Here is a 13,725-nt window from a genome sequence, read left to right as displayed (position 1 = left end):
AGTTGGACGCTGAAGATTCATTCTGCTCATTTTTGGGAAACTTTTTTTTCATTTCAAAGAAGTCAAAAACAAAAATGATGAGTTTACACTCTTACAGTTTACAGTTACAGCCGCAACCCCTTAAAAAGACAAAAGAGAATTTCCCGTTTTCCATCACCAATAATGGAAAAAAATCAATACTCTTCCTCAAAGCTACAAATTGATAAAAACAGCTTAACCTCCTCAGCAGGCCAATAACCTGGGCACAACTCTCTCTCTCTCTCTCCCTAACATGTGGTACTCTCTAACAACAACAATATTAAAACTACCAAAAACCCTCCTCTCAAGTATCAGAGAACGAGGGCGACTTTCTCATGAGATATCAGCGGAGATGGACTCGCAACCAATGGCTCGTAATGGTCTGCTCCACCACCGCACCAACCTGAACCAATGAGATAGTTTTTAGTACCGAATTCATATATAAATGTAGAGAAAGATTTTATCAAGTTGGTGTTTTTATTAATTAACTACCTGTGCCTTTCATGAAAAGAAAGACTGGGACTTCAAGAACTTCACTTCTTGGTTTGTGTGGTAGGAAGAACACACAGTTCTCTTCTTCTACCATCCCATCTGATCCATGCGCTTGCACCTATAGTAAGCACACAAATTTCACAACTTTACTTTGATGTAATTTGGAAAATAACACAACCAAGTAACAAAACTTGATAAGCAGCAACTCACCACATAGATTTCTCGTTTGAATTCTGTGGCGAGACATTCAATTGCAATATCATCCCCAAACGCAGCTGCATGTCCTTCTCGGTTCTCTTCAACAGATAACAACCCATCTTCCGTATACTGCAAGGTGATAATGTCATACTCATCCTCTGATGACCCTGAAATCGACATGTACTTAGCCCAACTAAGTCCATCGTTCACAGGCAGACACCTCTCTCTGTAGATTGACTCTGCAGCAGTTTCTCTGCAATGTAACAAAACAAGAGACAAAGTAATCAATAAACAATACAAACCCTTGATGAGATTGATTATAAAGAAGCATAATTTCACCTAAAGTTTATAACTTTCTTAATCATGACAAGAAGAACAATGCTACATTTACTTCCTAATTACCATATTCATATTAAACGTATATGCTTAAGCATCAAGATCCATTCAAACCAGATCTGAATCTGGAGTTAGCAAACATAAACGAGCTAACGTACCTCTGCATCCCAATCTGTATAAGCTCTTCAATGGCGGAATCTAGAGTCTCCCGTTCATCTTTCTTGGCCAACAACTTCTCTTCCTGAACGATATGAATCCCCCAACCACTCTTCAGATCCGGCGAATACATATGCCTAATCGCGTCCGTAATAACCTCCTTCTCTCCCTCGCTCGCAGATCCGAAATCTTCCAAAAACCTCCTCACCGTGCGCCGCCGCAAATCTCGCGCGTCGATCCCACGCGCCTCCATGGCCTTGTGCGACGCGGTGAAAAGACAGTTCCCGTCGGAAGAAACCTCTCCGCCGTGGGAGAGACGGAAAACGACGGAAGCAGAGGATTCGTCTTTGCCAGGATGCTTCCACAGCACACCCCTCGCGTGAAGCCGGCTAAGATGCTGTCTCTGCTGCTCCTCAAGACCAAAAACCTCATCCCACGCGGTAGCCGCCGCCTCCATCGTCTTCTCCACCGCTTCGACCGCCGCAGCCGCCGCTGATTGGTCAACAAGATCCACGTCGTCGAGAGATACGGCGGCGGCTGTTGAAGGCTCTCTCCAAGGAACCGTAGGCGAAGGAGATTGAAATGTCGCCGTGGAATCACACAAAAGCTTTCCCATTTTTTCTTACAAACAAATCTGCAGGTTTCGTTCTTTCTTCTTCTTCGTTCTCTTTCGTAACGAAACTTGCAAGAAGAGAGAGTGAGAGATGTACAGGTACTGGGCTCAACGGCTAGATATGGGAGGTGAGAGAACACGACTGTTGGAGTTAACGGTTAGATCTGTGTAGACTATAACGCGGGAGAGGAAAATGAACACGTGGCGTTATCTAAGTGGTTTACTTTAACTCCCTCTCACTAACGAATGGCTGAGGCTTGACCGTGCTCCGGTGGACCAAGCCACTCACAATATTTACCTATCTTTATTTTATTTATTGAATCCTGTCGTTTTATTAGCTGGCGCATCATACTCTAACGTGCACATGGTGCCTCCTTTTTGGTAGATTGCCAATTGTAGGAAGACACATCAGCTTTTAGTAACGGAGTTGACCAATGAGAGATCTTTCTCACACGTATGATCTGTGTCAGGGATGGGGGCTTTTAAAAAAAAAACGAGAAGCTCTGCGCCACATGTGCGCGGACTTGTCTTGGACGGCGTGAATAACGTCGTGAATCGCGCGTTACAGTAGGCTAGTAAAAAAGGAAATCCTTGCTCTTCCTTTTTTTTGCCTATTCGAGTTAAATTGGTTGACTAATCAAATCCTCCTTGAGGATTGAGGAAAAGGAGTTGCTCAATAAAGACGATGAGTTAATGTTTTAATATAACTCCTAATAATGTTTAGTATACAGTAAATGGCAAGTTTTTCCAAGCTATATTGGGGCATAAGCATTGGACGACCTTCTAGACCAAAGTTTTTACCTTCTTTATAATTTGTTTACCTAACAATCTCTACATATGTTAAAAATCATCACAGATATAAAAACAAAAATATTGGATGCAATTTCAGTTCGATAGGCCTGAGTATTGGATATGTGTTCAGAATAGAATGGGCTGTTTGTGTTTGAAAGCCCACAGATGACGGGCCTCAAGTTCATGTTCTGGCCAGGTGTGGTAAGTAGATAGATACTATTAAAGCTCAAATCCATCCGAATCTTAAAAAAGGAAAGTAAAAGAGCATCTTCCAGCAGACAGGCTAATCATTAATAGCAGCTGTGAATGATTTAAAATCTTTTGGTAAGATAAGCTTAAATTTGTTATTACTAGATTTGTTACTCAGAAATTAAGAAATTTACTAGATTTTAATGTGCGGTGTACCGCGAGACAATTTTTTTTAAAAATAATAACATTTTTATTTTTTGTTATTTTTTATATTTATTTTGTTTTGTTTAATTAAATAATAATTTTGTTTGGATTGTCAATTATTAGAACAATAATAGGGGAAATAAATACATAAATATGCAATTTATAAGATATTGTTGGATTAAGTTACAATTTTACCAATGATTTAATTGTTTTACAAAATTTTAGTTAAATTACTCTGATTTAATATGTCTAATATTCTTATATTAGTGGTATTGACCAAATAATTAAAGGAAGATTTAACCCGTGTTTCAAAACCGAATTAATAATATTTTATATTTATACTAATGTTAATTCAAACCGTCATGTTAATAACATGTCCCGCTATATATCAACAAACCGTCATATTAGTGGTTTAATCCGTGTTTCAAAACCATCATATTAGTGGTTTTGGTTGTGTGTTGTGTTTTGTTTGTGAAGTTGATATTTATACATGAAAAATGCTTGATGAGTAAGGAGTTTATGATCCTTAGCAATAAAAGAGAGATTTTAGTGTTTTCTTATTTGAGTTGATAACATTATCGCATAATAATATTCAGTTTCTTAACACGGTATATATTATATTAAATATTTTTCTTGATGTTAAAGTTAAATATACCCGATTATTCAGTTTCTCGTTTTTGTGAACTTTATTAACGTTATAATAATTATTGCGATTGTAATTATTTGTTACTCAAACTCGACTGTGTCATTTAAATTTAAGAGATCATATAGTCTCTAAAGATCTATTAAAATAGGTTTGAAAATTTTTATGGGATTAAAAATTAATGCGTAGAGTTGTTTTTGGAAAAATCGAAATGTATAGATGTTGTCAAGCTATTTATGGCAATAAATGTATTAAATTAGATTAATTTAAATAGTTCCATTAAATGATTTTCTAGAAATTGTTATTTGAAGAAAATAGTTAAAAATTAATATTATAAATAAAATAAATTGAATAACCAAAACTTAAGAGTATAACACAAAATATATTTAAAAATAATAATATAGATAATTTTTTTTTGTTTTTGGTTTGGTCAACATGAATTTATAACTAACATATTAGCAAAAATATGTCCAACGTTCTCGTTGTTTTACACTATGATTGACCGATCAAGACAAAAACAACAAAGAAGAAGAAGATATGAGGAATTTAAAAATAGGTGGTTATCAATATCCAACAACTGTTCAAGGCTTTAAAGTAAATTACTTTACTAACATCTGAATAAGCAAGCATCCATTAAAATTAAACAGAGGTGACAAGACAATGTCACTATTTTCATGTTTTTATAAAGCATCTATTAAAAATAGCAAATTGTCTGTATACTTTAAACCAATAAAACAGTCGTGTTAAGAAAATAAACATAAATGTGGTAAGTTTTTTACTTTTACTTTTTTTTTTTTTTTTTTCACTTGTAACCAAAGAATACGACGAAAAAAAAAAGTATGGTAAGAAAAGAATAAAAAAGCAAAAAAACTTTGCATGGGTTACTGAAAAAAAGAAATTAAAAAACAAAAAAAAGCTGAGTGAGGTGGGCCGTATAATTTGGACTCATAATTTCTCTATAATAAATAAAAAAACAGTACAGTTTATATTACATTTATTTTCTTCAGTCTCTTCCTTATCTGAAAAATATAAATAAAATAGAAAAACAAATACTAAATCTCTCTCCACTTACATTGGACTGTTCATCATCATTCATCGTCTCTCCCAAGAAAAAAAAGAAAAGAAAAAAGAAACCATGAAAATGAAGAAGAAAGGAAAAGTTTACCCATCTCCACCACCTCCTCTTCCATCATCATCATCTTCAACTACCCATCTCAACAATGATGAAGATGATGATTCTTCTCTCTCTGTTTTGAAGCTTTTACCAGCGACGATTTTGGTTCTGGTGTCAGTTCTATCAGCTGAAGACAGACAAGTTCTTGCTTACCTAATCACAAGAGGAACCACCATTTCCGATAGAGAAGGAGGAAGCTCCTCTTCGGCTAAGAAGAAGAAGAGCAGCAGCAACAGAAACAACAAATCTAGCAAGAAACACAAACCACCAGTATTCGATTGTGAGTGTTTCGATTGTTACACTAACTACTGGTTCCGTTGGGATTCGTCTCCGAACCGTGAGCTTATCCATGAAATCATCGAAGCTTTCGAGAACCATCATCTCACTGCTGGTGGTGAAGATGGTAACTCTGCTGCTTCTTCTCGCAACAAATCTAAGAGAGGTAAGAAGAAAGAGAAACCGGGTCGCCGGGTCACTGATTCGGATAAACCGGGTGGTCTTCGGGTCAGTGATGATGATAAGGAGGAGCCAATGACCGAAGATTCCACTGTTGTTTCCGAGAGCCAACACGTGTCGTCATCATCACCAGATAGATTGAGTGATGAAGCTGAGGTGGGGGAAAGAGATGAGCCGGAGAAGGATGAAGTTGTTCAAGAAGAATCGACGGTGGTGGTTTATCCGACGGCGGCGGCGGGGAGTGTGACGGGACACAAGGGCTTAGCGAGGAAGGTATTGCCGGACGTGTTGGGTTTGTTCAATTCCAATTTTTGGAGGCTTTGGAATCCGAACGCGTAAACAAAAGCATCATCGGCAAAAAAAATAAAAAAAAGTTATGCTTTTTTCAATTTTCTGTTGTTGTTTGTGCTGCTATTTTCAGAAAATAAAAATAATCTCAATCTTCATATGCTTTTTTATTTTCTTTTCTCTTAAAAGATAGTATGACTTTGGGTTATGTAGCTCGTTTTTTCCAATATTTCTTCTGTTCATCAGATTCTCTAACCATATAGCTCAAGTCTTACTGTGATTGATATTGTGGTTAAAAGAAATAGTCCGGGAGAGATGTGCAATGTAAGCAATTTTGGTTTGGTGGTTAGACTCTAGTCTCTCTCTAGGCGTAGTTCAGCGATTTTGAAATATTTTGCTTAGGAACAAAGCTTTGTGGATTAGGTAGACTGTTTCGAAAAGTGGGCCAACCAATATTTTTTCCTTGTGATTAAGGCATTCCCCCCCCCCCCCCCCCCCCCCTCATTCATATCATAGTGAGACTGTGGTGTGTCTCATTCTCCTATCTGCCTATGTATCTATCAATATATAGATAGGGTAGATCTTTAGCAACTGAGATTACTTACTTAATGTTGTTTCTTTAGTCATTTTTTATGTTTTACCATAAGTTGTTTTTTTTTGGGTTGGAAACCTGATAAAGGTATTTTTTTTTTGAAAGGTATTCAATATTATAAATAAATGTCCAATGGGTTATTTCCGGATTTAGGCTCATTTACAATAATTCCTTTAGGACCTAAACCACAAACATCAAACCAAGTAAAACCAAAAATCAAAATTGACTCGGGTTTATCTAATAGCGAACCGGAATCAAATCGGTTGCTCTGTAACCCTAATCTCAAACTGAAGAACTCAGTTTAAGCCGCCGCCCATGATATTGCGGATGCTCATCGGATCAGGTCCTCCGGTGAGTCTGGACGACGTGAGTGAAACGGAGATGGTGATCCAAGATCCGTTGTTATCCCGCCACCGTAGAGCAGCTTTGAGGAGGAAGAAGAGATCCGAGCTTTGATTGTCGAAGAGATTCAGGCTCATATGTGAGAGATCAAAGGCGGTAGGGAGTAGATCTGAAACCTTCGACGGTGGCTTAGCTCCTCCTAGCCATAGACGACCTCCCCCATCGAACAACAGCCGTGAGAAGCCTCCAGAATCTCCAGTCTTCGGATCTAACCATCTTGCTCCCTCGATCCTTACCGTGAATCTCCCTCTTCTACTCCACGTCGCATCACCGCCGATAGAGCTCTTACCGTCGGTGTGTCAAGGAAACTTCTCCCTTCCACTGCTCCCTTGATTTTGATCTGAAAGCTTCACTTTGTTGATGCTGCAGTTTACGGATGAAACACCATGAGCCTTGGGGCTCTCTTCATCGCCGGAATCGACGGAGAACCACCATCGACGGTGCAAGAAGTTGTGATCAGAAGAAGAAAAAGTTTGGGAGAGAAAATCGCCGAGAGTGTCGTCCACGCGCCTGCGATTCTCTCTCTATACTATCTTCTAATGTCTCCTGGTACAAAGTTTTGAAGTGATAAAGGTATTTGAAAGTCTCATATAACATAGTTTAGTTTTGGGTTTTGATCAGCTGTGAAATTGAAGAGGCCCCCTCAAATCACAGTTATGTACTTATGTATTGTGGCGCATCAACAATAATTAAACTGTTTAAAACATTAAATGAAAAGATTCAGTACTAAAAGAAGCAAGAATCAAAAACTTGAGTTTGTAGGTGACAATAATGGGAACCAACTCCAACTACTCCTACATATCTTTTGATTACAGAAAATTATATTAAATTATATTAAATTATATAGTCTTAACTCTTAAGCCTAACTTCTCTCATATTTGGGCTCAAGGACATCCTTGTTGTTATGTGGTCAATCCGAAGATGTGTTTTTATAACTTGTTTATTGAAGTACTACTTGTTAGTAAAATGTTTCCTATTTATAATGACATCTCTTGATATAAGTCTAATCCGGGTTAAATTATCCCATGATTGTGAGCAGTTTATTGAGAGTGTAAGTGATAACTGGAATAGCCTTTTATGAAAATAGTCAGAAGAAGCTAATGTATATGTTTCCATCGCCTACTAGCTAAGTAGTATCCTTGCTTGTCCACGTGACTTACTAATGAATTCCGAATGTCAGACAGCAGATTCATATGGGACAATCACACAAAAGTCTTGCAAGGCGACTCCCATAAATATTCTAGATCACGATCACAAAGGTTTAAAGTGAATACGACTCTAGATATGAAGAAGAAGATGACATCGAAGTTCTGTTTCCACTACTTTTTTATACTACAACATAGAGCAACGAACATTTTGGTTTAGTTTAAACCAACACTTACACAAAACCTTTAATCAGTTTCAGTTGAATCAATGTCCCAAACCTGCCATGTTCTACCATTCAAATCTAACCTGTACTGTACTAACCAAATGCTTGTTAAGCCCAACAACAAAATTGACTCACAGAACAGGCCCAAAGTTTTTACACAGCACCCATATATATATATCCCACATTAACAAGGTTATTATTAGATGTTCTTTTCCAAACAGATATATAGAGAGGCTGCGAGAAGAGTAGGAAAAGAGCGATCGTAAAAGAAGAACACGTGCGTCTTCCGAGAATATTTTTAGGGGTTATTATAACATACTGTATACTATATTCAAACATATGATCTTGATAATAATGAATTGTCCTAGTCCTTACTCCTTCCTACCTTTTCTTTTTTACTTTTGGGGGCTTTGAAGTTTGAATGGTCGTCAAGCAAACATGGACTAGCAACAGTAAATGGTGTGCTACTTTTGTTTTCCTGTTTGAAATTAATTAATATAATTGGTTACTGGTTCCAACTTTCAACCTCGGAGAATAATTATTTATCAATCACGTCGTCTGCGCCGGGTAAATTTATCTTGTTCCCCTTCTACAAGGGTTTAAAAGTTTGACAAAAATTCCTCGACTACCATATGAATATTTTTACTGACGTCCAAAACAAGCCATGGAAATAGTCTTACTTTTCTTTATCTCGCCAAGGAAGCAAAAAAGGTAAGAAACAAAAAAAAATACCAAAATGCGTCAAAATACTCAATTGGTAAATAATTCGAGAAACTGGTATTTTTATTCATCATGCAATAGGTTATAACTTATATAACCATAATAATAGTATATGATATATATCTCGCAATCAATGATTATGAACATCTTTTAGTCATCGTTTATAGCAATGGAACGAAGAAACCGATTCAAACAACATACTTTTCCTTTATTTTCCACGTGTAAACTAGTCAATAAAATTTTGACGGTCCATGGATAAAAAACAACTCGTGTATTAAAAACTTGGAATAGACTTGTGTGTATAATTAAGAACCATCCTATCACATTAATTTATTAAGGAAGTTTTTTTGTATCATGTATGTGGATTTCAAACATAGTAGACTTTGATTGATCCAACTCAATAAAAAGATAATTTATAAAATATGCACGGATAAAATGACGTTCGACAAAAAGAAAAACGTAGACCCATATATGACGTATGATATAAAGAAAACGAAAACGTAACCCCTACTTTTATGACATCATTCGAGAAAAATTGAGGCGATTTCATTCGTTGGTAAATTAATCTCCACAACCCATTGGTTAAAAAAAAAAGAAAAATCTATGTTCGTTACGTCGGTGCATGCATCCTTTTCTAGTTTTCTTAAATCTATTTCGACAAAATGAGTAATTGATTCTTACGTCAGATCACCAATAAGTCTTTCCTCCCTAGCTAAATTTGCAATAATTTATTAATATAAGATTTATTAATGCGCATTTTTCTAAAAGCACTTTCAATAGTATACGTACGTTCTTGTATATATATATATATACAGATCTGATCTCTTTATCCATATGCGTATGAATTTATTTTTGTTCTGTGATTTCGTTACATGTAGCCTCTTTTCTCCAGACAATATAGTCTAATAATCTATGTTACTGTGTATATAACTTTCACGAATACTTTGGATTAGGCTTAATGTGCGTAAATGTAAAAATATGTAATTAAAATGCTTAATCCTTACGTGTCGTCTACGACACAGCTTCTCTTTAACGATTAGGAGCGGGCCGCCTCTACATCTTTGACTTCATAGTCTGCCATAAATATGTCTATATAATATAGACTAATCTTTAATATCTTTTTCACAAAAAAATAAAAAAAATATCTTGCTAACAACCTATATACCCCCAATCAAACAAAAGAATTCTTCTTCTTCTTCTTCTTCTTCTTTTGGAATTCAGGTGTGGATCCGTCTGTGTTGTTAGTAAAAACTACTCTACACTTAAATAGGTGAATATGGAGGGATATGATAACGGGTCGTTGTATGCTCCGTCGTTTTTGTCGCTAAAATCTCTATCAAAACGGGATCATGAGTTGCATCAAGGCGAAGAAGATGAGGGATCAAAGGCTAGATCAGAAGGTAGTTCGAGAAGCAATATCGAGTTGAAAAAGAAGGGGAAGAAGAAACAAAGGTATGCGTTTCAGACAAGGAGCCAAGTTGATATTCTTGATGATGGTTATCGTTGGAGGAAGTATGGACAAAAGGCCGTCAAGAACAACAAGTTCCCTAGGTTCCTTTTTTCGATCCCTTCTAATTAATTCTCTTCCGTTTGTTACTAACTCCTAATTTTTTTTTATTGAACATAAATAAAAGATATACAAAGTAACGCCTATATATATAATCAACCTAGATTGATCATCTGTTCTAGTTTAATTTGTAAAATTTGAATATATGGTCTGACTAATATATGGTCTTCATCTTCCATACACAACGAGACCCATGCCATGATCTTATTTTTGTTCTATGTAATAATTTAATCAATATTAAAAAATCAATCCCTAATTAAGTGAAAACCATAGAAATCTGATTGTTTTTGAAGATTAAGTACTCTTATAAAGACGCCACTAAATTATGTATATATAGCATTCACATCAAGTTTTGATTATTTCTCTTCCTTGTGTTTTATTCTATCACTGAATTAAATTGAAAATCCTTTGGTGAAATATTCATTTTAATGAAAGTTAATTATTCTTCTTCTAAACAGACTCAAGAACAGTTATTGATCACATCAAACAGGAATGTGTATTGAAATATAATAATACTGAAAAAACTATATAAATGTGCAGGAGTTACTATAGGTGCACATATAAAGGATGCAACGTGAAGAAGCAAGTGCAAAGATTAACAGCGGACCAAGAAGTCGTCGTGACAACCTACGAAGGAGTGCATTCGCATCCCATCGAGAAATCCACCGAAAATTTCGAGCATATTCTCACTCAAATGCAAATCTACTCTTCTTTTTAATTATTCTCACCCAGCTGAGCTCTCATTGTTGTAAATTAGTGATAAAAAAAAATAGAATGTTATAATTGTCCTAATAATTTATATACTATATATACATAGAGAAATAAAGTTAAGTTGTATAGTTCAAGATACATATATATGTGTACGTAGTATACAATTTGGAGCGTATATTCTCTGATAAGCTCATGCTGTAATTTATTAACAGTGAAAAAATTCTTTTTAGTTATTTGAGAAATAATGCTTTTTAGCCTTTTAGGTGCGGTTAGCATTTCATAGTCTCGAACTATTTAACCTACCGAAAGTTGTAAGAAAACTACAGGAGCTATTATATGTAAATCAGAAAGTTAGTTGGATGAAATTTGAATCTTCAAGAAAGTCAATTAGTCAATAGTAGAAAATGACATAACAAACAAAAATATAAAGCCTTTCTTATTTATTTTTGCTACCAGCAGTTCAGCACTGAAGGTGATTTGGCTCCCAAAAAAAAGAAAAAGAAAAAAGAACTCTGTTCTGCAGCCAAGTTAAACAACCGTCTGCATCAGTTCTTTAATGATCCAGTATCGTTATCTTAAAACAGATGTAATGTAATGTAGACCATGTTCGTGCATATGTAATATTGTAATTTAGCCCGAGACTTCATTTTCAAGTTTGTTCACTGTGATGAGTTGGCTAAGGTAGGTGCCACCCGCTCCATGTAGCTCTTAGGTGTGTAAAACTTGATCATACTTAATACATATTATTGGTTTTAAACTTTACTTTTAAATGCTATTAAATCTGTACTAGAATTATAAAATGCATCCATTTGAATTTAGATTCAAAATTTTGGACAAAAGCTTCTCAACTTTAACATCCAGTTGCTAACACAAAACAGGAGGAGCTGCTGAAACAAACAGCAGCTTGATTTCTAAACTGTTTTATAAATTTATTATTAAACATGATCCAGAAAAACGTAGATCCCTCTTGACTTACAAAAAAACATTCAAGAATCAAAAACCAAGATACTGGAATCTAAGAAGTTTGGATCTTTTTTTTTAGATTGGAGCGGATTCTGTTTCCATATACTTACAAATCCTCTCCATAACCTCTCGTCCTTTAGCGCTATTCTGCATGAATTTCTCAGCGCACTTTTGCTCAACTTTCTCAGCCATTGAGGCTAGTGCCGACAAGGGTTTGATCCTAATGCTCGTCTCCTGGCTACAAACCGTCCAAGCCGATGGGTTTTCTGGATGTGGATCATATCTTATCCTCTCCTCCACTTCAATGAACTTTTTGAGACTAATATTCTTTGTTGTTAGCTGGATTATAACCGTTCATCCATATCCAAAAAACAAGAACGAAATCAAGATAGTAAGACGCCTTTCTCCCCTGATCATACCAGCTCATATGATTTATCTATACTAGTAATCTAAACACCCCTCTAAGGTTGCTATATATGCCTTCTAACTACAAGCAAGTTCCAATCAAGCAGATTACAACAAACTAATAACACAAAGGCATTTTTATAGCTAGATTGACCTTTGGACTAAGTGTTTCACCAGCTCTAATTAAGCTAAACTAAACAGTTATCTATGTTTGTTTATCTCAATCAAGCTCTCTTATATTCAAGTGACAAAGTTTGAGATAAAAACATAAAGAAAAGGCGAGGAAGATACCTGCATAGAACGTGATTTGCCATCGACAACAGTAGATTCAACACAGTGACAGATGTCCAGGCCAATGATCCTGTGGAGAAACCAAGGACCAGGAGCATGGATGGTGAGAGCACGCGTGGTGTGTAGTTTACCGGTCTCAGTGTCAAGTTTCCGGTTCAAGGTGTCGACTTCAAGGATGTGAGAAAGGATTCGTTTGTTTTCAGGGTCTGCAAACTTCCTCCATGAGGCAGCACTCACCCGCTCCCACGGATGCTTGTAGACATGCTCTTGTCTGTATGCTTTTACCATCAAGACTCTAAAAAAAAAAGAACACCAATAGATGAATACACAGAACAACGTATCAAAATATCAAATTTAGATTGAAATCTTGAATCTCTGATACATGAATGATTTTATTACAAGAAATAAAAGGATTTCTCAGACAAGGTTTGTACTTTAAAGGTGGGTAAGACAAAACTAGATCCAAACTAAATGATTTGGTCCATAAAACATTGAGTTTAGCTATGATGTTGATGTTTACAACGTTTGATGAAAGATCAAATCATGGAAATTTCTAATTCCAAACGAAACGTACATCGGAGTCAAATCTAAATATCGAATTGACGACACAAGAACGGCAGTTTTTGGCACCGTGGTGGCAAAAAATGAGGAAACAGATGAAGGAAACGCACTTTAAAAGTTTGACTCGATGTTCATCAAAGATTGGAATGAAATTGTGAAAACTGGGAAAGAGAGAAGTACCTAGAGAGGTCAGGTCGGCAAATTCAAGATCTTGGTGAACCAAATATGGAGGACGTCACGTGACGAGAGTAAATAGAGGAATGCAAATTCAACGGCGGTGTCGTGAGAGACTCGATACTTGCGGCTTATGTTTACGAACCACGCACGATGCTTCTCTCTCTCTCTCTCTCTCTCTCTCTCTCTCGTCGGCGACACACAAGTTTGGGCCTTTAATAAGCCCTAAATACTCCATTAATTGGACCTTTTCATTCTTTTTTTTTTCCCCTTAAAGATGTTATTTTTTTTTTTATTCTTTTTCCTAGACATTGCAAACTGCAAAGCATATATATGACCAATGTCGTTTGGAATTTTTAAATCAAAGACCAAAAACCAGAACTTTCTTGAGCGATTTTATTTGCTTCGATG

At 36.0% G+C, this 13,725-nt stretch overlaps 4 protein-coding genes across 5 annotated transcripts; 2 read left to right on the top strand and 2 right to left on the bottom strand.

Moving 5' to 3' along the window:
• Nucleotides 1-29: 29 nt before the first annotated feature.
• Nucleotides 30-2,138, bottom strand: LOC104705557 (uncharacterized). The gene is made up of 4 exons (XM_010421573.2): nt 1,203-2,138; nt 721-961; nt 511-628; nt 30-421 (listed from the first exon to the last, which is right to left on the bottom strand). Exons 1-4 carry the CDS (start codon nt 1,814-1,816, stop codon nt 330-332), a joined length of 1,065 nt encoding a protein of 354 aa, XP_010419875.1. The 5' UTR covers nt 1,817-2,138; the 3' UTR covers nt 30-329.
• Nucleotides 2,139-4,418: 2,280 nt separating this feature from the next.
• On the top strand, nt 4,419-5,788 carry LOC104705556 (uncharacterized). Its single transcript, XM_010421572.2, has one exon. It carries the CDS (start codon nt 4,777-4,779, stop codon nt 5,608-5,610), a length of 834 nt encoding a protein of 277 aa, XP_010419874.2. The 5' UTR covers nt 4,419-4,776; the 3' UTR covers nt 5,611-5,788.
• Nucleotides 5,789-9,705: 3,917 nt separating this feature from the next.
• Nucleotides 9,706-11,162, top strand: LOC104705553 (putative WRKY transcription factor 75). The gene is made up of 2 exons (XM_010421571.2): nt 9,706-10,193; nt 10,750-11,162. The coding sequence occupies exons 1-2, from the start codon at nt 9,919-9,921 to the stop codon at nt 10,925-10,927; spliced, it is 453 nt and encodes a 150-aa protein (XP_010419873.1). The 5' UTR covers nt 9,706-9,918; the 3' UTR covers nt 10,928-11,162.
• Nucleotides 11,163-11,828: 666 nt separating this feature from the next.
• On the bottom strand, nt 11,829-13,684 carry LOC104705552 (uncharacterized). Of its 2 annotated transcripts, none has more exons than XM_010421568.3 (3): nt 13,321-13,684; nt 12,580-12,874; nt 11,829-12,222 (listed from the first exon to the last, which is right to left on the bottom strand). In XM_010421568.3, the coding sequence occupies exons 2-3, from the start codon at nt 12,865-12,867 to the stop codon at nt 11,959-11,961; spliced, it is 552 nt and encodes a 183-aa protein (XP_010419870.1). In that variant the 5' UTR covers nt 12,868-12,874; nt 13,321-13,684; the 3' UTR covers nt 11,829-11,958. The 2 variants fall into 2 exon arrangements, with proteins under 2 accessions (XP_010419870.1, XP_010419872.1); XM_010421570.3 differs by having other exon boundaries at nt 13,154-13,361.
• Between the last annotated feature and the right edge of the window lie 41 nt (nt 13,685-13,725).

Source organism: Camelina sativa, chromosome 8 (genome assembly GCF_030686135.1).
Source record: "Camelina sativa cultivar CO46 ecotype springtype chromosome 8, ASM3068613v1".
NCBI lineage: Eukaryota > Viridiplantae > Streptophyta > Magnoliopsida > Brassicales > Brassicaceae > Camelina > Camelina sativa.
This window is presented reverse-complemented; position numbering and strand designations above follow the sequence as displayed.